We start from the raw sequence: 26437 nt of genomic DNA on the forward strand, positions 1-26437 counted from the left end.
GGATGAATTAGGCATTTCTGTTTAAAAATTGAGGTCTTGAAGGCCTGATGAAAACCTTGGCATGAACAAAGAGGAACTGTTAGTCACACCTGCCCCCCTTGGGCTGCTCCGTCCTGCGACAAGCACTGAATCAGAGTCCATGCACAAACCTAATACACCAAAATAATAGTGGCTCCAATCAGCAGCCATTCTAATAGGCCTAAATTACTCAGCAGTACCACAGAGTCATTTTGAAGTTATTTTTCCTGAATGAATATCAGGAACATATTGTATTCTTTGTTTGAAATACCCAAAGTAAATTGCAACAGCTTAATTTAGTTCATTAGGTGTGTGTATTTAATGGTGTTTACATTTGTGCTTAGATGAGATTATACCTGATGTTTCAACTACATAACTCATGGTAAAAAAAAGAGCACATTGCATTTTGTAATACAATGTTAAGGTGACTCGGTGAAGGTAAAGGTGAATGAGGTCCTTGTCTCTTTAAAGGGTCCATTTCTCACAGATATGGGTCATTCTTTCTCTCTGTGTCTCGGCTTTTTTTTAATATTCCCCTTTACTGCCTTCCACTCGTGCCTTTTTAAAATTCAGTCCATATAACCGGGCACTTTACACTATTAAACCCTCCCTCACCCCGCCCCCACAGCAGCGCCCAGTGTCTGATGTGAAGACACAGGTCATTTGTCATCAGGGAGGGGAGCTCGAGGAAACAGCAAGCCCAGCATGGGGGCTCCAAACTGGGCCTGACAGCTCTCAATGCTGAGCCACAGAACTGCTGAATATATAGTCGAGTAGTCAAGTAGTCAGGGGATGGAGCAGTGTCAGTATGTTTGCAAGTGTGTGTCAGTCCACATCACAGATGGCTTTGCAGTGAGGAGAGTGTGTGTATGTGTGTCTTTCTGTTTGTGGGAAAAAAACTTCAGTGTGAGGACATTTTTGGCTGCTCCACATTACTTCAAAGGGTTTTTTGATGGTTAGGACTTGGTTTTAAGGTTAGAATTAGAATTAGGTCAGAGTATGAGTGTCCTTACAACTATGGATATATAACTGTGTGTGTTTGTGTGTGTGTGCGTGTGTGTGTTTGGACCAATGCATATGCTCGCCTGTTTCTGTTTCCTCTCTAGACAAAGCTTGACTGGGGACAAAGAGAAGGTTAAAGCAGAGCAGACTGCAGATAAGAGTCAGCTGTGCATATATAGTGTAACCTGCACAAAACACACACTCATACACACACACACACACACACACACACACACACACGCCACACCACAACATCTACACAGGGTGAGGGGTTATAATGGCAAGAGTCATGCTCTGTTGTGCGTGATCGTTCCCAGTGACCCCATAAGAACCAATATGACTCTCATTACTTCCACACATAACACACCCACATACACGCATTCAGACTCTCATTACAAGTCAGCCCCAAGAGGAGGAGGAGGAGGAGGCGCACAGGAGAAGAGGGACACTGTAAATGTGTTCTCAATCTCTTAACTTTCTCACCTTTCTGCATTATACATCCCAGCTGCGATGAGAGGACAGGAGCGAGGAAGGAGAGGAGGCACATATACAAGATGAAATAATCAAGGGGAGGGGGTGGAGGAGAGATGCAGGGACACACAGGGAGAGCGCACCACAGGGAGAGAAAGTAGGTAAAAGGATGAACGAACAATAGGTCGCCTTCTTTAAGAATGGCCAACCCCCACTGTGACACTTTGATAGTGTGTGCTTGTATTTTATTCCAGTGTACATGCAGATACTGTATTGATTTGGACTTGGAGAGGTAGGCAATGGCAGAGGGGTATTAAATAAAGGGAAGGGGGGAAAAGAAAGAATGAGAAAAATCAATTCCCACTGCTTTAATGGCAGACAGCCCTCTGGATAAAAAAAGAGAGGAGAAGAAAAGGAAACAGAGGAAGGAGAGATAGAGGAAAGAGAAGGGAAGAAATTAAGAAGAGGACTGTTGGTCAGCAAGCCGCTTCACTTGAGCCAGGCTGTTTATGGTGTATCTACTTTCTCTGCACCCCTGCCTCAGCCCACACTCCTTTTGTGGCTGGATGCTCTGCTCAGCACATTCTGCCTCTTTGTCTGCAGAAACTTCACCTTTCCTTCTGTTGTCAATAACTGCATGGCTACCAAACGTGGGTGGAAAAGCACTGGGGCACACTTGACTGCACACACACACACATACACATGTACACAGGTGCACAAAAAGCACCACACAGCTCTCAAATGCTCGAGCAAATCGGGTTGAGAGCCAGTAAAACACTGGTTTTCTGTGTCACCAAAATGTCAAAAAGTGTGTGTGTGGACTGTAGGAGTCTGTCCACAAGATGTGTGTGTATGTAAAGTTCAAAACATTGCGTGCCAAGAATCACCCAGGGAGATCTTTTCGTGGGTCCGCCATGTGACCCGCAGCCTACCCCTACCTACATCGACAGCGAGACCCAGACATCTACCACTTATCTACCAGAAGCCCATCCTCCTCTTCCTCCTCCTCACCCCGCCCTTCACCCAAAACCCCAACCACGACACCTGACCATGCAAGCGTGAGAGACGGGCTGGCGATAGACACGAAATGTGGCATGAAATGCAGAAACAGAGTCAGAGCGCACAGACGTCTCAGCCTTCCAGCCAAGCCTACAGTGTGGTTAACTCCTGGCGTGCCACGCAGGACCAGGGGCAGCTGTTCTTAAGAGAGACGCCTTGACTGGATGAAAATCTTCCTTGTGCCATTAAGCAACAAAGCACTATTTTCCTTCTGTCAACATTTTTCAAAGTAGCACAGTAGGCAAATTTCAAACTAAAATACCCTATTTACATGATAATACACTTCATACAGTGTTTGTTTTATTACATACAAATCACGGGATGACACAGGAACATTTGCAGCTTTATTCGCTTGTGAAAGGACAAATTATTTTATATGGTGTAATTCAAATGTCACTTAAAGGCAAGTTTGAGGCCACTTTTAAAAATACAATTTTTAAATCAATTTGTCATGCAATATTCTTTATCCAGATGGCTAATAAAATAACAGGAAAATTACATCTTAAAGTCCGCGGGTGGGTTTGGATAACCTTTAAATCTGCAGTGCGCGGGTGATCTCCTGCTACTCTGAAACACGTCCCCCTGACCTTCCAATTAGAGCTCACTACCCAACAGCGGCAACACACTAAATCTTCCCTGGGCTGCATGGTTTGGACACTGGCATAAAACAGCCTGCTATAAAATCATTACTAGGCTGTAAAACATTGGGAAAAAAATCACAATTAAAAAACCGGCAGAGACGCATAGAAAACAAATCCAGAAGTCGAGGAATTATTCTGGGTGGAGATATGTGGAAGTAAAACATTTGCACAACCCGACAAATAAATATACAACTCAGTAGGTACCAGAGTAATGTTTTTGGACATAAACAAAATGGGATTACCACTGAGATATAAACAAGACATACTATAACAATGGACGTGTTTATACATGAATCCATATGATAAGGAGTGACAAGTAAATAACACCACATCAATCACCAATCAATTGCCTTTCCTGAAACTCTCGTAAATCACAGCACTGTGAGCAAACACACGTGTGGCTGAGCTTTGCTGTGACATTTAATTAATTGGCAATTTACATAAAAGCTGCACATAAACAACACAGGCTCTGACAAATGTGCAGAAAAAAAAAACTGAAGCTCATCCACCATCAGCCATGTTTGTATTTAAACTAAATTTCCTCCCTAGGTATTAGCAGTGGTATTTCCTGATTAAATAATATAAACATTAATTAGGGATAAATCGAATCACACTATAGACAGAAACAGCACAATCCATTGCTGTGCTGCTGCACATAAACACATATAGGCATGTAGATTAACTGCACAGTTACATGTAAATATGTAAAAGTAAACCATTAAGTGAGGCAATTAAAGGGAGGGCAGAATGATAACACATCTTACCGCTGCGCAATCTAATTAGTGACACTATAATAAGCTATTATATCACATTAATGACATTAAATTAGTGGCGATGGGGGGGCTGGTGGGGGTATCGTCTCAGACGAAGCGTGTAAAAGGTCACGGAGAAATGATTCATCCGACGCAGTCCCATCAGACTGGAGTCAGGAATCGCAAATTAAAAGTGAAACTGCAAGCGCTTTGCGAGCTGAGTCTGCAGGCGGGTCTGAGACAGTCCCGGTCCACCGTGGGAGGAGGATTCCCTCAATTAACTTCACAGCGAGACAGAGAGGGGTCTAATCCATACCTGCGAGCGCCGATAGCATTTCAGCATCGGCATGCTGAGCCAAGCTGTAAATAAATAAGCATATGAGCTTAACTAGGCAATGGCATACTAGCCCAGTCACATATCCTGCTGCTGGACAACAATGTTCTCCCTCTGTTTCACATGGGGCTCACACTGTTGTTTCTATATCGTCTTTACCTGTTGATTATTGATGTTTACCTTCTTATTTGGATGTCAAAATTTGCATTTAAAAAGACAAACTGCAATAATAAACTTTAAGTCTGTTGCAAGTTCTCTTTTAATAAGTTAAAGCCGAGTCTCTTCAGAATTTAAACACTACAAAAAAGATAGAAAACATCCATTGGACGAGTGCGAAAAACCGCTCAATGCAGCATTTAGCCCGTAGGAAGAAAACAATAAAATAAATCAATGGTAAGCTTGTAAAAGCTGTGATTTTAGTTTGAAGAGGAGTGTCTAAATTGGAAATAACTGGGTAAGTCTGGGATTAACAGGCCCTCTATCACTTATCGATCCACGTTTATTACTTTTAAATGTGGGTAATTGGAGCGAGTTTGGTGCAATCTCTGTCTGCATCTTTATAGAATGGCTCCAGTAGGTGTACCGGCCCTAAGTGCACTCGTAAATTGGTTTTATGAGTTTCTGAGACATATCGCTGCTAATGTTTCCACTCGACGGCTTTACGGCCACATTGTAGTGACTCGAGTGAAAGATACTTTCTAATATATTGCAAAAGTGATGGTGACTCTATCATATAAAGAAGAATCACAGGATGTTAAAGAACAACTAATTTCAATTACGGTTAAATGCTTTCTTTATTTGTTTTGTTTATATGTGACCAGGTATGGTTAAAAAAGAACTTGAGTATTTGAGAAATTATTACTGTTATTGTAAATAAAAGGGAAAATACTGTATTAGCACAAACAGAAAAGTGAGTAACTCTGCTGTGCACTGCTGCGATACGTTTGCGTGTTTGTGCACAACACGCACTAACGTATTGTTCTCCAGATGTTCTCTCTTTCACCGCTCAGAGAAAGACTACCGCCATTCAGCCGCCTTTCCTATTTTTCCTCATCCCCGTTTCTCCCACTCACACCATCCGATCCCTCCATCAAAGCGGGCCACTTTGCCAAACATGATCCCTGCCTGTTGTGTATTGGTTTGGTTTCAAGAAGCGGATTAAACAGTTCCCACCAACTCTCTGATGTGGACCTTATCTCAGGTTTCTCCTGACACTACCAGTGCTGCGGTGTTATTAGAAGCTAAAGGGCTTTGTTATGAAACACAAAAGGCAGAGCTAGGCAGCAGTTAGTGAGGCTTTGTTAAGGGTCACAGAGGTGTTAAATAGACTACACCTGGGGCCGTGTTAACACCTTCACCTGAGACGTTCTCACTTCTATGGAGGTGTGTTCCATTCAGCGGGAGGAACTCAGAGAGGACGGGAAGGAAGTTGTGTATAATGCAATAAAATAAGATATTAAGCATTTTTCTTATGTCACATTATGGCGCTTTGTCATTTTTAAGACATCAACCAACTCAGTTTGTCAATAGATGCATGATCGCTCTTTACTCTTGAAATGGAGCAGATCACTGCTCGTCTCTGGCGGCTGCACTTTGTTGATCATTGTTTCACATGGTTGTGATGTCATGTCAGTGCCCTTCTTATCTCCGGTGTCGGGGCAGGTAGCGCTGAATTGGGTCCAAATAACAACCCGAAGCTTTGAAATCAACTGTGAGAGTAACAGAAGAGTTGTGATCACTGTTCCCCAGTAATAGAAAGAACAAAATTAAATTTTATTTACTTTGAAATCTATTGTACATAAAGACAGATGCAAATTATGCAGTGAATAATGATAGTTAATGATAACATGTAACTAATGACACATAAATACACACATACTGACACATAGAGTGAATGAGAATAAGTAATTAATGGTGTCAATGAATATAGATTTTTCGTCGACACCATTGTGTCCCCTGTGTGTTGAAGTATGTGAAGGTGTGATAATGCAAATATGATCTCAACAGAGTAACAGAAGAGTTGTGATCACTGTTCCCCAGTATCATCAAATTTTCCTTTTAAACCATAATCAAATTCAAGTCAATTTCAAAAATGTATGTGCCCACAGTGGAGCCCAGAGAAACTTTGGGTGGGGGCAGACCACATTCTGGGCCGGCTCAGCGTCAGGCCTTGTTACTCTGGATCCCCATCTCTTCTCCCTCCACCTCCTTTCATCCCTCTCTTATCCCCCTCTCTTCTCCCCCAGTCTAGTCTGGCTGGCCTACACACGCGATCCTCACGATAGCTGGGCCTAAGCCCTGTAAAGGCTAACACAGGCTCAGTGTAAAAACTCCTATAGAGGCCCACCTCCATCCATCTATCCCCCTCACTACCCCACCAATCCCCCCTCTTCCCTCCTTGTGCTGCCTGACTACACTTTCGCTTCGCATTACTTCTGCTATTCTAACTTTTCCACTTCTGAGCACTATCAATTATGCACTAGAATAACAGTGAGGCCCGGCTTGGCAGCAGGACATAAAGGCCGATTATGAGTGTGAATAATTCAGCCATCTTCGTGCCATGTTCCTCTTACCAGTGATACAGGCAGGAAGGCCTGGCCGCTAATGTACGACAGCAGACACAATCTGACCCGGCCTTAATGTAAGGACAGGTCTCTACTTCCCAGAGAAAGGAGGGGACGGAGAGCGAGAGGATAAAAAAGGTGGCTGTCCTGCATTATTAAAGCAGCTTTGAGACTGATGTCGCTCAGGTTGACAAGTGTGTCACTTTCACAGACGTGGTGACTGACACCTATCAGTGTGTTAACAAGAAAAGTGTGAATTCAAAGCCAATCCTCTAAGAAATCCACCATTCTATTGTTTCGTATATTTCCTATAGTTATGGAACTACTCAAACAAAGTATAAAAAAATTATTGTTTAATAAAATCCTGAGGCAGACAAAGAGCACAACGTCTCATAGAGGAAACCTGTGCATGACTGCGCCCTGTCAGCCATCATGAGTGTTTTCAGTTAAGGTCACAGACCTTCACCTCCATCACCTTCAACAACACGTCCACCTCCACTTCATTTTTTCATGATTTGCGTGCAAAGGATTGCAAGTGCTACTCTTCTCAGACATCACAAACAGAAATTAATATTTCATCACTCCAGCCAAAGCAAAGCGCACGCTCTCTAAGCAAATGTGAGAAATATGACGCATCTCTTTTCCCACAGGCTAAAAATCTACTTCAACCCTGTACCTCATAAAAAGTAATACCACTTGTCAGGCTTTTCCACAAAAGGTAAAATGGATAAAAGGCAAGTTTGAATTTTCAATGACTGAACTGAAATTGAAATCATTGTCATCAAGTTTGAAGAGAAATTATTCAGTGTTAACAGAAATACACAAGATGGATAAAAACTAGTAAGAGATGTTTAAAAGTACTGGATCACATTAACTGTAATACGTTATTTTGTTAAGCGCTACATATTTTTGAGTCAATATCAATATATAAATGCAATTCTGAGAATTTCTCAAAACAAAATTACACACATTTATAAGAGCAGCTGCTAATACTACATTTTTAGTGGTTATTTAGAAATAATTAAATAAAAAGTGTAATATTTATTTCATCCTAAACAAATCTACTTGTCATTTTGCTAATGCTTGAATGCTATTAAGGATTAAAAGAAATAAAACAACATTTTTGCAAAAATTGTTGTTACTACTTTCATTTGTGGAAACAAAAAAAAAAAACTCCCTCACTCTTATATTTGTGCTTCCGTTTACCAAGCGTGCTCTAATCCTGGCTGGAATGTCTCCGGTCGTGGAGTCCTGCGTCCTGAATGAGCAGAGCAGCAGGTGAAACTGAACTCTGAGAAACTTGTCCCGCCTCACAGCCACTCCACTAGCTCTGACTGTACAGTTCAACCCGACCCTCAAACAAACAAGAGCCCATACAGCATGAAAATAAAATCTTTTCTGTTTTCTCTGAACCAGCATAGTATAGTATACCTTCATATATATAATATATATATTATATATATAATAAATGAACTTTGAGAGTGTAATTTTTAAATAAATTGGTTAGATTATCAGATTATTACAGATTATTTAATTTCCTTAAGAAGTTTATCCTTGCTGAGTAGCTTTTATTACAGTTGCCTAATTAATGCTTTTTTCCCCAAATGTCTCTAATTCTGACTCAGACATGCTTCCATATTCACACACACACACACCCAGTAGCTCTATCATGGAGTAAAGACATGTGTTTTTAAGAAGGATGATAAGAAAAGAAAAGAAAAGCAGACGGAAAAATAGTGGGTAAAGAGATAGAGAGTGTAGGTGACTGTCAGTCAAGTGCTGCAGCCACAACATTGAGCCTAATGCTGACCCATGAACAAGGAGAGTACAGTCTCCTGTCTCAGGAGAGAGGACAGGAAAGAGAGAAAAAGGAGGACAATATGGCACGGACAGCAAAAGAGCGGGAGGAAACCAACTGGCCTATATTCCAGGGATACTTGGGCGGGATAAGGAACAGGGGGCATGAGCTGGTTTGAGGGGGGTGGATTAGGACAAAAGCAGGGAGTTATCGAGGAAAAGATCTGATCGTGGTCAAATTCATAAACGCCCTAGTTACTCAGCCCAGAACCAAAATCACCCATTTCCCCGTCACCTCACCACATGAGGAAAAGTAATGATGGCCTCTCTGGTCTAGTGTAGTGGTGTTTTGGTTCTCAAAAGATTAGGGACATTAAAAAGTTTTGTGTGCATGACAATACTGTTGAAAAACACACACTCCTGAGGATGTAGCCACAGGCAGCGCTCATCACCTCTGTTTATCCAGAGGGCTTAGGCCACTTTGGGGACTCCCCCTAAGTCTCACTTATCTCATTAGACCCTTAAAACTGATTAATATGAATGCCAGCAGAAGCCAGCTCAAAGCATTCTTAAGAAAGGAGGGAAGGAGGAAAAGAGAAGAGAAGGATGGGGGGGGATTTTGGAGGAAGGGGGTTTTTGTGTCTCCGGACAATGAGCTGATGGCTTTTTAAGCCTCTCAGTGGCTCTGGGTTAATACCCAGGGCTGCAGTCATGGGATAGGCCGCGGTTCAAAGGCTGCTGCACTCCAAGGCTCACTGCTCGCTGATTTAGAGGAAGAAAATAAATAAGCACAATAAATACCACATCTCCTGGAACTTGAACCTCGCTAAAGAAATAATGAACTGCCCTATCCAAACAAGAGTGGTGTGTGTGTCTGTGTGTGTCTTCGTGTATTTGTCAGACTATGTTCTTTGGGGTGTCATATTTGGTGATGTGGGATAATATTCAGACTGAGCCAGACCAGTCAAGGCTGCGCTCACATGAGAGGAGAGGGTGAAGATGGCATTTATCACACGTTCTGGGGATCAATTGTTTTTTCCTTCAGGGGAACAAATACACTCAGTAGAGTTACACACAGGGAAACCATAAACAAAGACAGACAAGCACACACAAACACACATAATGCAACTTTACAAAATGGGAAAACTATCAAGCAGCTCTCAGAGAAGCGGTCCCGGAGAATTGGGTCAAGAATAGTGCTGTGCTCTGCTGTAGTAAAGGGTGTGGGTTTCTGCTGTTTCATTAAAGCGGGCCTCGAAGCAGAGGTCAGTCCAGGATACACACACACACACACACACACACACACACACACATAAATATCCCCAAGCAGATGTATATGTGCACAAGTTGCCAGCAAACACATGGACATGGTCACATGTAGCCACACGAACATGGATACCCACAAACGCAAAACACTCGCTCGTCTGAACATCAAACCCAGATTGGACGGAGCACGTCAGATTCAGTTGTGTTCTACATTTTTAAACATGATTTATTATCCGCTTGGTTACAGATTCTTCTTAGAGCTCAGATCAGACAAGCATCTGTTGTCTAATGAAAGCCGTGGAGCCAGGGGACGAAATCTGAAAGAGGAGCTTTTCATGCCAAAATAGTCTCTGAAGTTCAATTTAGCTCATTTAAAATTTTGACACAAGACATTTTTTAATCTACGGTATGATAGATTTAGAAACAGTTTTAATTTAGCATTTCATTTTTGGTCAAATTCCCACTTAGCCTTATTAAATCCCCAGCCTTCAAACTGATGCAGCCAAAGAGACGAGCTGGGTCGAAGACAAATACAAAGAGATTTGATTCAAAATGAGATATCGACTATGTGAACTGCAATCATGCATAATTATCCACATTATTCATCTCGGTGAAAAGAAGATGCATCATTTTATGAGGACGAAAGGACAAAAGCAGCTCATTCTTATTGGACCAATTTGTCCCCACAGCAGATATATAGCATTTTGAAATGAAACCCTTCATTAACCCGCTACATTACACACACACCCTGGCATTCCAACTGTGACACGTGCATTTCAGCGGAAAATTCACCTTCAAGGGCAACGTGTGCAATGGGTCACAGCAGATGAGACCAAGATGCAACTTGGTACCACAGCTCCCAAGTAAACATGCTCCTGTGTGCGGGAGTCTTCAGTGTCAGAGGAGACAAAGCAGGGGTCTAAACCTGAGCAGGCTTAATCCGGCCTCTGGTGAAAATAGCCCCGGTGTCACAAAACCCCCAGCTTGCTAAGACAACACCTCTTCAGGGTGAAGACCCCAGAGTCTGTCCCCTGGAGAACCAGCACCAATAAACCAATCACTGCTGCCACGAGGACGGACGTGGAGGAAGGGGGGTGATGAGCTCGATGGCATGGAAGGAGGCAGATGAGAGAGGATGGACGAGTTGGAAATGAGAGAAACCGCCACCTCTTCGTGTGTCACCCCTGACTACTACATGCCTCTCCCCCTTGTGTCTGGCGCTCGCATTATACTCCTCCTCTCCTCCCTTTTATCTGTCTGAAAGCAAACTACAACTTCAGCTGTGCTCTCTCCTTCTCCCCCTTGCCATTCACGCCATTCTCCCTCACTCTTCTCCTTTGCCCTCCCGTTTTTTTTTCCTCTGTCCGTTTAAAGCGCATGCATTACTTTCAGCCTCGGCTGTGTGGTGGACAGAGGCGGCAGAACAATGGCCGCCTTTCACTCTGGCCCAGCATTTCAGGGGAAGGAGAGAGGTGGAGGGATATTGGCTGCTAGTATTTTTTCTCTACTGTCAATCCAAACATGCTAATGAAGCTAACGTATTATTATCACGTCCAACCTCAACGGTAGACTTAACAAAGTGAAAGCAACATTGTTTGATTGTTTATTTATTCATTCATTCATATTGAAAACAAGGCCAAGCAATCAATTGGTCTTTTCGGCTGAATTCTCTTCACCTTTAGCGTCGGTTCCAACGCAAACAAAAACACGAGAAGCCATTTAAGACCATTCACGACATACATGTGAGGAGGTGATTTCACCATGTCTGGCAAAATTTTATGATTCCCTAAAATTTCTACTTGCAGATATAAAAGTTTGGGAATAAAACCAGCGGATTCCAAATTTCCAAAGGGAAAAGCAGTCTCTCCGCCGTCCGTCTGTGACGATGAATTACCTCATGAGTCATTTACAACAGGCTACAAGCTGTCAATTAGGTCTTTATTCACAAGTTGGAGATGTGTTCTCTTCTGGGATCTATTCTCCACACTGCTGCCCAGCTAGAAAAACATCCAGTCTTTCCCCTTCAAGCCTCCCCCAAGTTAAATAAGGAAAACGACAGTGTAAGGTCCGAAGCCAGCCTCCCATGAAAGGAATTATCTGTGGAAAATGTGTCTGGCAAAAGAAAAAAAACAAAAAATGAACAGTCTCAATCGTTCCTGTCACATTTTCCAGCTAAAATCATGAACAGTGACAGACAGAGAGAGAAAAAATAAACCCATCAGGTTTTGGCCTTTACTTGCTGTAGTGTGGGTCCTGTAAATCTAATATGACTTTGACAGTATATGAGTTTAACGAGGTCAAATAAATCAAAGCAAAAACAGGTATATACAGTTTAAAATCAAGTTAATGTACGTAGCCTTCTCTCTATGACTGAAATGCATTTGGCTGAGAGCAGAGGGCAAAAGAGGCTATCAGACCACTCTCAGTAGCGCCACTCACTGGTCAGGGGTGATAGATCAGCCAAGCGTTACTACAGTAACAGCTGCTTCTAAGCCTCCATCTTACAGAGGAGAGCAGAGGAGCTGAAGACGGATATGGTAGCGCCATTTTCAGCCATGAACGAGGACATATCATGTACGTCTGCAGGATTTTTTAGAACTGGTATTTTTGACCCCTGTTGGACCTGCAGCAATCCTGTATTCCTGTCAATCGCTCCTGTCGGGGGGTCTTATAGAAACAGGCTTTTCTGTTCTGCGATGAGAGTCAAATTAACCTGGCAGTAAAATAGCTCTTTTTCCTTCTCTGTCTACTATGTTCATATTAACCACAAATCTACTCGAGTGATCACAGCGAAAATACAACTTTGGACGGCATGTTCCCACAGCTGCTCTGGGGTGGCACAGAGTAACTTTAGGAAAAATAAAGAAACAGTTGGGGAAGGACGAAAAAAAAAACTTTCCACAACTTTGAAATTTAGAGCAAAACTGAGGCAGCCAGAGTCGGGATAGAGAAGAAAAATGCCCCTAAATAAGCACATGCATCTAGTTGGTCCGGCGAGCAACTAAGGGAAAAATTATTTTTATCATTCTCATGGTCCTGCATCAAGCTTTGCCCATGTGGGTGTTGCATAAGCTGGTTAATACTTTATTGTTTCCAAGAAGAGCTATACGGAGCGTTCCACTGCAGGACATGGCCCGAACCAGGGCTAAGAGACAGATCGCTCCGCTGATAGCAGAGTTTCAGCGCTGTGTCTGACCTTGGAGGGATTACTCTGAATACAAAAACCTGGACATTAAAATCATGGTCCTCCCCCAACGCAAGGGAGGGAAACATGCACGACTGAAATGAATCGGCTGTTGAATATTGTCCATTAAAATAAGAGATCCTGTCCGTGCTCTACGGTGGAGAGCCTAATAGATGATAGTATTTTAACTCAGTTAGCCTTGGTCAGGCTGAGGAATATTATCTAATCATGAGCAAACACTGGGGTTATAATTGTATTATGTTTTGGAAATTAATCACCAAAATGGAGGTCAGAAAACTGGGTCAATGTGTAAAAGTAAAATAAAATGTTTGAATATACCTTTTAAAAAAAAACTAACTAATAAATCACCACTCTTGAACCAAAAAACTGCAATATTTTAAACAAATAATTAAATATATATAGATATAAATGAGTAACTACCAATGTAAATCATCAAAAAATAAATAACCAGGCTTTCTTATAGTCTCTCCTCTTTATGTATAACGTCATGGGCTTTTTTTTCTTCAGTAGAATGAGCTTATCCCAGACGCCCGTATGCCCACCAGGCACCCCTGGCGACAGGGCTGCTTCTGTCCACCACATAGCACCTCCACAAGGGTCACGGCCAAGAGTCATCCCCCTCTCCCAGCGTACGCTGAAGAACAGCTGCTCTGCCAAGCACATTGACTACGCATTGACTACTGCCTGCTGGGCTCATTTTCTAGTTAATGGGAAAAAAAATTCTAATTTAAATGGAAAGTGCATTTACAGGTCTGGTGAGAAAACACAGTCCCATTTAGAGCTAATAAAAGTATTACGTCTCACAACACCATTATTGCAGTTTTCTGCTTTTTCTTCTGGCCGGCCTTTGTGTTTATTTCTCTGCATCCTCTGCCTCTCGCTGTCTCTGCATGTGTGCCCCCCCACTACAACACTCGCTGTCCCTGCAGCTCGGCCAGCGCTCGTTGCTTGCCAGTACCTCAGGCATAAAAGAATGACAGAGCAAAGGGTCATTAACGGGAACTAATCAGCCCACAGACTCAGAGAGAAGGAGGAGGAGGAGAAAGGAAACGAGAGGCAGAGCAGCGGAGTGAGTAAAACAGCTTGGAGCGAGAGAGTAGAAAAAACTGACTAGCGTGGGGGCAAAACTATTCACTTTAGCGATCAAATGTACAGTTAATCTTTAAAATTACAGGTTTGCGGAATTTTAATTATAAAATAAAACATAATATTGTAGTAGTATGATTTTTGACATCTGTTAAAGTCAGATTGTTGTACATAACTCCACCTCCATGGGTACGTGCCTCAACACACACATACCCACAAACACACACACACACATAAAAGCACAGATTGACAAGACGTTTATTCTTGTTAGTCTGTGACAGATAATGAGACGTCCAAAGGAGAAAGATGTAATTATTCTGGTATATGAGTCTGAAGGAGAGGAAACAGGCGCTATATGACCTCATGGCTCATTTGGTACTTTTCATGCCCATGGGTACACACACACATATGTATGCATGCTCAAACACAAAAACCTGCACAGACAAAGACATGACTGCAACAAAAGAAAGTTTGATACCAGCGACACAACTACTTCATGCAGGCCTCCAGTTACAGTGCATTGTAAGGAGAACTGTGAAAAGTACCCACAAGGCAGCGTGACAGAAAAATGCTTCCCAGGCTGTTTGTCGCACTACAAATTATGCAGCAAAATACATATCACCTTGAGCAATTACCATGATCACAAACCAAGCCAAACTGTTTATGTTAATAACAACTTCCACTTCAAGGAGAGTTCCAGTTACGAGTTTGTCATTCACGGGCCAACTTTCTGCTTCGTTTATCCCTCGTCGTGTGTGTGTGTGTGTGTGTGTGTGTGTGTGTGTGTGTGTGTGTGTGTGTGTTTGTTGTGTGTGTGTGTGACCTCCTCCCCGAGCTGCTCTCAGAGTGCGTCTGACCTCTGCGTGTCTTTTTTCACAATCAACTGTGGAGGGACTCCCGAAATATCTAATTGTTTTCTGAGCCCAGCGAGAAGAAACACACAGAGGGAAGAAGAGATAAAGAAGAAGAAGGGAGGGAGGGAGAGAGGGAGAGAGGGAGAGAGAGAGAGAGTGCGCTGAGAGGAGGGATACAGGGAAGAAGAAAGGGCAGGGCCGTCTCCTCTGCATTACAGCCGAGACATCATCAGAGCCACCGTCTGTCTCCTCAGTAGAATAAATATTCACAAGCAAGAGAGTGGGTGCGATAGCAGAGTCCACTGAGAGAGACGTCCCTCTGTATCTCAACTTATTTCAAGTTGAAGGAACTCTCTGAGGACAGATTCAAATCCAAGATTTCTCTCCCAACTCACCCTAAAAATATCATTGTTGATGGAAAAAAGCGCCAAGAAAATCTGTAACCAGATGCAGAAAAGGAGAAAGTGTTGATGGCTTAAAGAGATAAGTAAACAAAGTAGCGGATAAAAGTGTTACTCTGAATAATAAAGACGTTTCTGGACTGTTGAGAAACACAAGGGCTTAACAAGGTCAGAATAAACAGCAAGGAAATCCCCTCCAGTCCCCTTACCCACATCAGCAACAACACCGACACTCAGGAGAAACAACTGTGGCACAGCTCACGCATGCTGCGATACTTTTCAGTGATAAAATTCCACGCTAATGTCCGGGTTGCTTGTTATTTCTGACCATTGGAAAAACAAATAGAGATTAACAACCAAAAACATTTCTACCATCTGATATTTCTGATAATCAAAGTTACAAAAGTCTCTACGCCAATCTGGGTTTCGTCAGAAGTGACCTCTGGAGTCATTTATTTTTGCCTACAACGTTTTCACACTTTCTCCACATTATTTCTCATAAAACAGAGCAACGTGTGATGAAACTATTAAATAGTCCCCTTTTCAAAAAAAAAAGAATAATTTGAAGCTTTTAAAACTTTTTATTTGTAGATATCCACTAAAAAGTGAAATAGATGTGGCATTTTTTAGTAAAACTGTTTTTTAGATGAGTTTTTATATTTCAATCTACAACCTTTCATTTCTGTCTGTGAATTTCATGTGATGAAATTCATCTGGTTCAATTTCATCTGATGTGAAAAATATCCCACTTGGGCACAATTAAAACAGATTACATTATTGGTTTAAATGTATTACTCATAACCGGACATTTGTCTCAGTTTGGGGCGTTAACAGTTTAAATAGTTGGAACAGTCACACTCTCGCTGACTCTTGCCTCGATCAAAGGCAGACGCAGGCAAGTTACGTTACAGCGTCGCACCTCCTTTCTACAGTAATGCATGAAGAAAGGGACTCAATATTTATCAACTGAGTCATCGATACGACACGTTTGCCTTCTCTCGCTCTCCCGGTCTCCTCTCCGCTGTTATACCTTTCTGGCTGCCTTCCCACAGCACTGCAGGGGTGAGAGTCAAACAAACTCTATTTAGAGTAAGTAGAACGGAGTGACTGGTGTTAGCCGCATTACAGCCTCTGTGAAAACCTGTTTCCTTTCCTCAGGCAAGTCAGAGCGTCAGAAACAGATGAGGCTCGGGAAGCTATCTATTTCTCCGATTTTACCGGGGACACACGGAGTGTGAAACAGTGAACGCAGACTCGTGGGTCACAAACTTCTTGATTTCTCTCCCTCTCTGTCTCACAGTGTTAATGTGTCAGATCTGAGATTAAGATTTACTTCAATTTACTCTTTTTTTCTTTACTGAGGAAAACTTGTACACACATCTGTAAGAGATCAAGTTAACTGAGCACCAAGTCAAGTCCAATTTTTTTTGCCCCCCTCCCAAAAAAACGTACACTCTAATTGAAGCAGGTCTATCAAGAGGAGAAATCAAGATTTAACTCAAAATTGTGTTTGCCTCCATTGAAGAAAGCGCTCCATAAATAAACAGCCAGGGTAGAGTCAGAGCAGAGACCTAGACCACAACAGTCATGGTCTATGGTGTATCACGCCAAAGATCTCTGCACCCCTGCGAGACCGGCCCTGACTTCAGGAGAGCGCTCACATTCGGCCCTCCGTTTGTACCCCTGACCACTAATCGCTTCAAGCAATAAATCATGTTTTCCCAAACTTCAAGCTGAATATAAATAGTTGTACAACAAATTTGGCGTGTGCTATTAATGGCTTTGTGCACAGTTTGAGAGTGTAAGCTGAGGGGTTTTATTCAACAAATACTAAGTGTCGTTGGCAGTTTTGAGGGTGAAAGATCTCTGTAAACTCCAGCAGCAGTGTTTAGAGTTAATAAGCCCGGGACAAGGCCGTATACAGTCTCGACTCCGCGAGGGACTCTCAGTGGGAAATGCTGTGTCGACAAACATGCACACTGAACGCTGAGCGACTCGAGGCTGTCCGAGCACAGAGGAGTTTAGAGCACATCTGAGGAACTTGAATTTTAATTCTGCTGAAGTCCTCTAGCGTGACCCCCCCGGAGTCAAGGGTACATGAAATCTTCAAGTCACTACTTTGCTCAGTCTCCTCATGTTGATTCAATATAAAAAATAGAGTGAAAACAACAATTTGAAGTCCTACACCTTTGGAAATATTTACACCATTTGAAAAAAGCTATATATATATATATATATAAGGTTTTTTTTAAGTGCAATAAAAGTTATAAAGGAAACTTGTTTATTGAGGGAAACTCTTTGTAGGGAAACTGTGTTCAACCGAGTGAAGGTTTTCACAACTTTTTAAAGGGTTAGTCACCAGTTTCCACACAGCGCAGCCACCACTCCTCTTACTTTAACGACACCCTCCTTCAGTTTTATACAATCACTGCACTGGGTTTTATTTTCCAGCATTTATTTGCATTCTTTAGGTTTTTATTTTAGCAAATAAATCCGGGCCTATTATTCGACCAAATGTCACTGGATTCTTTTACTTTGCAAATATGTGCTTTAAATGTCACATATTCAGATGCATTACTTTGTATTTTAAAATGCTGCACAGTTTAAAATAACCTAATGTATTGCACTAGCTGGAAAATATCTGAATTCATCCAAAATTAATTACAATTTGCTTGAGTTCTTAAGAAAACGTCTCTTGATTAAAAAGTCTAGTCCTATGACTATGTTTAGGATTAAATGTTAACAGATAATCAACTCTATCTCCTTTAAGGGTCATAAACACGAACAAATTCTAACCTAAAATCATTTTAATATTCCACTTGAGCTTATAAGAGTTTTTCATTTTATGGAGGCTAATTTCCTGCCTCTGTAATATGCATGAATCTCTTCTTCAGATACTTTTAGAAATGCTGAGACCGCCGTATGAGCCCAGTAAATTGCATTAGGGAAACTGTACTGAATTTCGTGAAGCAGCTCTTTAATATTGACTGGTACATTATTCTCATGATGGCAATATTTACACTGCTTTCTAGTGATGGATCCACACAACAAGCACAGACCCACGTATAAAAGCTCACTACACCGGTCTAGACGTTTGGCCCGTTCGCCTACAACTGAAGTTTTTCAAATAAATGCACTGAGCCTTTACGCAGACTGGAGTGAGGCGGTGAAGGGCCACTTTTAGAAAGTAAATGGACTTTGTGGATTTGTGCTGATGTGGACCGGTTTGCTGTTCGGCCCTGTTGAGACTAGTTAGACTCTGGTGTTAATGGGTCCAGTGGGGTTGTGTACATATCCAGACACCGCGCAGAGAAACAACACAAGATAAGGCTTCGGGTTTTACAGCCTTTTACAGCTCTGTACCTGGAGTCATTAACGCTGGGATGCAGAATTTCCTCACATGTGGAATATTGACACAGATCAGATCAACACATGATCAGGCCTCATTACGCACGGTTCTAATCTATAGTTCCCTCGGGTGACGCGCTATATGAGCAGCCACGTATTTTAAAAAAAGAAGACAAAGTCTCCCTTTACACTCCTGTTCCCGGCTACAGGCTCTACCTACAGCTACTGGCATTATGCCCTCACTGCGGAGAATAAACACCGATGTGCTCCACAGCGAAAACCTGCGAACCCCGTGATCCATGCGACCCGCGGAGGAGACGGACACATCGCCGACTCTCCGCGGGGAAGCTGCCCGGTGTGCGAGGCCACTTACTTGGTGTTGGTCCGGTTCCAGAAGACGGCGTAGCGGTCTGCCACCACTTTGGAGCTGGGCTCCTGGCTGAAAACACACATCAACAGCACCAGGCAGACAAAGAGGACCATTTCCACTTGCAGCATCACTACAGCGAAACTTCGACACGTATTCCTCTTCAGTGTTGGGTCGGTCAGTCAGTCGACTTGTGTCGAGCGCTTCAGCCGGGACAGGTGACGGGTCTCGTTCACATGTGGCCGTGTGTTGTTTTCTGGCGCAGTTTGGGTTGAGTGCGCGCACAGATAAAAACAGCGCACGGCTCAGGGAAAACGCAAAAAGGAAAAAGGAAAAATTGTGACCATTCACTGGGCTGACTGGATATGACACTTGTTCGGGTTGAGGAGGGAAACGCTACACAAAAAAAAACCAACGCGTCACTGCGTTTGTTCACTCTGATGCAGGGCGAGGGTCCAGATGATTCATTGGCTTTATTTCATGCGGGGATGTCAGCTCTGACAAATCCGTGGTGGGCTGAAAGAATGTGCACAAACACAGAGTTCAGCAAATGCGCATCGGCACAACAGGCAGCGTCTCTTGTGGTGTGAAAACGTCCCCAGTGTTTCTGCAGGTAAAGCTCCTGGATGCAGTCCGTGTCAGGGCAAATGACAACTGCTCAACACTTCTTCTTACTCCAAAGCCAAAGCGCAGGGGATGAGCCAGTGATGGAGACAAGAGAGAGAGAGAGGGGCCCTATGTGTCCGATGACGCCGTGTGGCGCACGTCAGATGTCCATGTTCTCCAGGCAACTTTTTAAAGCCGTACAATCAGTCACTGGCGTGTGAATGGCGGCGTAAGACTCGGTCTCCAGCGTGAGAGCAGAAAAACAGACTTATCCTTTTCACGGCGGTTTACCGGAGGTGTCACGGCCGAGGTGGGGAGGAGTCCTTTCTCGGAGTCGGAGGAGACTGGACACGGCGTTGCGTTTCTCTCATGCGCTTCTCTCCGCGGAGACACTTGTGTATGTCCACATCCCGAAGTGTCCTCCTCATATATGACCCATCGTGCGACGCGCAGGAATGAAAAAAACCTCGCGCTCTTCCATGTGCGTGTGCACCGTGCGATCTTCTTCTTCTCTTGCGTCTTTTTAGGGGGGGTGTTTGGGGGGGGGAGTTAAAACGCCGGGACGCGCAGGAAGGTGCGGGGCAACAAGCAGGCAGACTCCAAACGCCGACTGAGCGAGTGGGTTTGGTTACGGAGGAGCGGGGGATAGTCCCATTGGTTTGAAATTATTTGAATGGGCGTCGCTCGAACAAAGCCAAACCCCTCCCCCCGCCTAAAACCGAGCTAATTCAATTACTGAGAGGTAGAGCTGGGGGGGGGGGGGGGGATGCACAGGACAGGGACCCGCTTTTAGACCCTCCGCTGTCAGATGCGTCCGATAAGTGCGCACGGTGCCATTTCAATATATGCAAAACGGACCAGAGAGAACCATGGCTCCAGCTACTCTGGGTCTTAATTCAATTTAACTCAAATTCCAATATTTTACAAAAATGGGTCTGTATTGAAATAATATAGACTGGACTTATATATATTTATGAATGGGGGGAAATAATGAATAATTTGACTTTTTTTCTCAATCATTAATATTAATATTTTGTAAGTATTCATAATTTTAAAAAGATTCCTTATATTTTATCTTTAATTGTAAGGAATTCTTCACATCTGTTCCTTTACGTGGAGAGTGCAGGCAGAGGGTGGGGACGTCTCTCAGCTGCATGTGTGATATATACATGTGCGTAATGCTGGGACATGATGGCCACGCAGGCTCCGGGCGTAGTGGATGGATGAAGCGGTGCAGCCTGTTGCGGGGAGCGGACTCTGAGTTGAAGGGGTCCACGGCGCCGCTCCAGCGCCCAGACGCCCCGCGGTGGCAAACTGGCGGGATAGCTGACTCAGCCGAGGACAAATCCAAGTTCGAGTGCGCGCCAGGGGAGCCGCGTCTGTCCTCGCCTTAAATCAGACAAGTGTTCAGCGGGAGGATTTATGAAACTTTAGAAAATGAGCAGCAGGCCCCAAAATTCAGGTGGGAAATCCCTAAAGAAAATAACTGTAACATAATTTCACGTGGATTCAGTGTGCAGAAGGTCTGGCTCCGTGTGTTTTAAAAAAGAGTTGTGATATTGTGAGTGTTAGGTGGAAAAGTCCATATGCACATTATTGTTTTTAAAGGTGTGTGCAGTGAGTGATTAGTTATGAAAAATATTTCTTCAGAAGAATGTGTGAACTTAATTTTCTCTTTCTGGCCACATGACACAAAAGTAAAAAACAATGTGGAATTGCAGTATAATAAACACATTAGAGGTCAAGCACCATAATGTGAGTTGAAATATCAATCCAAAATACAGATACATTTTAAAAAGCAAAATAATTCATATATATAGGCATTACAACCTGGTTCTAAAGAGGTTTTTAGGTATGTTTTTAATCCTATGCTTTTAATTGTTTTTTAACCAATAACAAAAATAAAGGAATTAGTAAATTCATGCAACTAACGTGAATGTTACATATATTTTTATATTGTCAAATGCATTTTCTACTCTGTGCGTCTGCAACAGGTGCTGTTTGCTTTAAGGATACAGGAGGTGGGAGAAAGGAGAGGAGGAAGGAAGAAGGGTGGGAGGAAAGGGTGAGAGGGCAGCTAATATTTTAAGATAATCCTCTTGACCTCTTTCCTTGGACTGGTGTAAACTAAGGGCTGTTCACTTACGGATATCATCACACAAGGGCACTCGCAACCACACACACACACACAAACACACACACACACACACACACACATACACATATATATGCACACTATCACGACCACATCCACCAAACAAACTCATGGCAAGACTTATCACATAAGCACATTTTTTGAAGCATGTTTTTTGCAAAGCATGCACTCACACACACAATGACACATGCGCGCACACACACACACTCACACACACACACAATGACACATGCGCGCGCACACACACACACACACACACAGACAGGACACTATCAACTACCAGGGGAGAGGGGTGGGGAGAGGTCAGCCTGGAGGTCAGCGAACATGGCTGTTTTCACACCCACTTTACAGCCATGACTGCATTCCTCTCCTGCTGCGTCCCATTTCTCTCTCCCTCCCTGCCTCCCTCCCTCTCACTCATGCTCTCTCTCTCTGTCTCACACACACATACAAAAACACACTTGATAACAAGCATATTTAACTGACGAGTGCACACAGCATATACCCCCAGCTGCTTTCATTTTCTCTTGCACAGAAACAGAGCTTTCCCTCGCCATCCCCTTCTTAACCCACTGTCACTATCATAGTGGGCTGCGTTGATTACTTCTCATGCAGGTCTATTTTCTCCCTCGCCTCCCTTCACATGTTCCGGCAGAGTGGTGCAACGATGGCTTGAACTCTATTTCCAACAAAAAAGAGGCTGTGTTTATTTTTCTGTTTGATTGATTAGTGAGAAGGAAAACAATACTAACACGGACTATCAGCGAACAAATGATGTGTTTTACAAGAGAGATGAAAATTTGAGGGACTGTCGTGTACTTGCGCTTATTTCCCCTCTTCTTCACTGTCTCTTACATCTCTTTCAACTCTCTTTGTTATTCTCGATCATTATTGTATTGCAGGTCCTTTTCTTTCCCTCTAAAACCATTTAAATTTGACATTTTATTGTCCAATTCAATGTTGGCCATGGTTCTTGTAATGCCTCTTTGATGCATAACTGGTTTCATCAAGGGGCTTCAATTTTTAGAAGTCATTCGGACAAGTGTCTGGCCTCGAGCCCAAGAATTTGCCCCTTTCACACAGTGAATGGTGTACGCTCACACAGCCAGGGTCACAGCAGGGTGAGATGGGAAGGCTGAGTAGATGGTTCATGCCTTTTTTTTTATGTTATTGTTCTTTTGCCAACAGGACAATTAGAGAGCACATCATCACACAGACTCATTAAAAAGATGTGAGAGTGTGCCTCAGTTTGTCTGGTGTCAACACGGCAGGTCAGGCATGCCAACAGCCAATTATTACCATGAAAACCCAACAGGAACCTTTGAACGTATTCTCTTAAAAAATATATATCAATTAGGGGTTTGTGACAGCTGAAAAAAAAAAAGCCACACTGTTTTTGCAAAGCATTAATTAAAACAATCTAATCTCCTTTTCTTATTAGAGGATCTGCTGCATCCATTGTATTAGAATTTAATTCACTGGTTTATGAGATGCCCTCACATCAAAACAGAAATAAAACAAAAGCACAGACAAAGTGGCACCTTACAGGTATTATGGATGCTTTTAATACCATAAACCATAAAAAAGGAAACATTAAATCTGCTCTCAAGACACCTTTTAAAATCATACAAGTATAGTATTCATACCCTTTTACTATGCACTGCGAGATACTGCATCCTGCCTAATGTTATGTCTGTTTACAGAGATACAGGGCAGCATTGGGATACAGTAGATCAAGCAGCGAAGGGGATCTGGGTAATGATCTATTCAGACTGTGTCGCTCCAAGTCTCATTGATATACAGCTCACACGTCCATAAATATGATGCTCTCTCACAATCCCAGGCAGTAGGATCCTTGTCAGATGGAGTAACAGAGAGCGCCGTGCGTGCATCGTGCCCCATAACCCCATTCACACTATCATATGCTCCAAACTGCGACTGCAGATTAGGCCGGGTTACATATGAGGAGGAAATAGGATATCACCTCTTTGGAGCACAGATGACAATTTTTCATGGCTCTTTCAGGAGATAATGGTCATAATTCTACTTCATGCATGAGGAGATAGGTTCTATTAAGAATTACAAACAAGCACCTGGCTGTAGTTGTCATTTGATCACATAAACTACTCCCAGACATGCACTGGCCATTATTCTTCGGTCAGGGTTGTATGTAAGACAGGACATGTCCCAGTTGGTTGATTGGGACACCTTCTAAAACTTTTCCTGCCAGCTGCCTAGTAAAATATCAAACTTGACAGAGTGAGCCTGTGTGAGAATACAGCAGGAAAATGTGCAGAGAATTCACAGTGAGCGAATTAGATTAGATTAGATTAGATTCAACTTTATTGAAAAACAAATCAAATATAAATATCTCATGATGAAAAAGAGATCAGCATGCACGCAGAAGATGCCAATCAAGACATCAAGACATCAGAAAGACGTTGAGATTCACGTTGAGATGCTTTTTGCGATAAGGGCAGACGCTGGTGTTGATGTCCTGTAAACAAAACAAAAACATATGATTTCCGCATCAGAAATGTATATTTCCTGCCTCCTGCTTCTCCTGCTGCCTTCTCCATATGTGAAAGGCAAACTCCGAAAAATGTCCGGGCCCAATTTTCCCGCACATTTTTCAAAACCTAATGGTCTGTATCCTTTATATTCATAAACTTGACACAAACCTTTCTCATTACATCTGAGCTCATCAAGAACATTACCTCCCCTCTCAGTCTCGCTCCCTCACTCGCTCTTTATTCTCTGCCGCCTCCCTCTTTAGGATGCATATTAGATTAAAGATTTTATTGTCACACTCAATGCACTTAGAGCATTGGCAAACTAAATCACAGGGAGACAGCATGTCATAGAAGAGACACCTTGGGTTGACTAAGTCATGACGAGCCAGCACAAATCGATGAGCGGGACTAATCGGATGTATCTGCTGCGACGGGGACCTGCCCTGAATCCAAATGATGGACACCAGATGGGGACTGATGTTGCCATTAGTACACCATCAGTGCAGTGGTCGGAGTGATGTAAGGACAAGGACTTCCTTTTCAATGAGGAATCAGGTTTTCAATAGTGACAGCCAAGGTCCTTCTATTCATAGAGAGAAAGAAGGAACCTACGGTGGCTTCCCGGTGCTTGTGCAGAGGCAAGAGATGGAAAAGGGAACGATATGAAGACAAATTCTGTGTGGGTGCATTTATTCCTACGAGGCCCAAATGTCCACAAGGATAAGGACGGAAAAAGGACAAGGTCAGAAAAAAGTTTGGAGGAACTTTCCAAATTTATAAGATCATTCAGACTCACATGATTCTCAAGACAATGCTTATTCTAGGGTTAAGGTTTGGTTAAGTTTGAGTTGGGCCTTTTCACACCTGAAAGCCCAGACCATGATCCAAAACAAGGTTACGTTTGATCCAGTTAGTTTTTGTTTCATTTTGCAATTTAGGGACAGCACTAAAGAATGTGGTACAACATATATACATCCTGTTGTCATCAAGCTGCTTTCACTCCTTTTTTCTTCTTCTATTGTTTAGTGCTGCCTCGGTGTCCTGCAATTGGCCAGAAAGTCCGAACCATCCAAAAATTATTTTCACACAGCAAACAAACCAAACCAGTTTGCCCGGACCGAGACCACCTCTATTGGTCAGACTGAATATTGGTTCGTTGGTCCGGACTGTCGTCAGAGATCCTTTTTCACACCTGTAATTTTGGTTCAGACTAACTAAAAAGTCAGAAAGTCTGGACCAAACGAGGCAGGTGTGAAAACCTGAAATGTGTCTGATGTCCAAGTCAGGCAACTATTGCACTTCTGTCCGTCCTGGGAGAGGGAGATTCCTCACATGTGGCTCTCCTTGAGGATTCTACATTTCATTCATGTGTTTATAGGTTTTTTGGGTAGTTTTTCCTTACTCTTGATAAGGGCTTAAGGATGTAACACCATGTTAAGCCCTATGAGAAAAACTGGGATTGTAAATATGGTCTATACAAATTAAATTTGATTGATTGATTGATTGATTGATTGATTGATTGATTGACTTTGCACAAATGCAGATTTTGTTACAGACCCAGGATAGCTGCTGTTTACAGTCTCGGTGCTCGGCTAAGCCAAGCAGTTTCTGGCATATTTACTGTACAAGCATCTTGGTATTGATCCTCTCATCTGATTCTCTTCAAGAAAGCCAACTAGAGTATTTCCCAAAACGTCCAACTATCTCCGCAAGGAAATCTCTCTCATTCCATCAAATTGTACAAAAGTTCTTTACCTTCACTTAAGGAAGATCTAGGTCCTCACTAGAAAAAAACCTGAGAGTGTATGTGCATGTGTAATGTGTGTGGGAGTATCTATCCACATGCATACCTCACATCTGTGTATTTAGACTTAATCATACACCTCTCAGAGGCTTTTGCTTTTAAAGTCTTATCTTGTATCTTAAGAATAAATATTCCAAAGAGCAGTTTTACTTTCTTGGATGAATGAGAGTGTCCACACACCCTCGTATCACTGG

The 26437-nt window shown here is 42.8% G+C and overlaps 1 protein-coding gene across 2 annotated transcripts in view; it reads right to left on the reverse strand.

Moving 5' to 3' along the window:
• The window catches only part of LOC109639297 (ephrin-A5b), a 93984-nt gene extending 73812 nt beyond the window's left edge, over positions 1-20172 (reverse strand). The window contains exon 1 of one of the 2 annotated variants that reach the window (XM_020102681.2): positions 19172-20172. In XM_020102681.2, coding sequence (XP_019958240.1) covers positions 19172-19296 — 125 coding nt within the window. In that variant the 5' untranslated portion in view covers positions 19297-20172. The remainder of the gene's footprint in view (positions 1-19171) is intronic. The other variant, XM_020102682.2, reaches the window with a different exon arrangement.
• Positions 20173-26437: the final 6265 nt, after the last annotated feature.

This window comes from Paralichthys olivaceus, chromosome 4 (genome assembly GCF_024713975.1).
Source record: "Paralichthys olivaceus isolate ysfri-2021 chromosome 4, ASM2471397v2, whole genome shotgun sequence".
NCBI lineage: Eukaryota > Metazoa > Chordata > Actinopteri > Pleuronectiformes > Paralichthyidae > Paralichthys > Paralichthys olivaceus.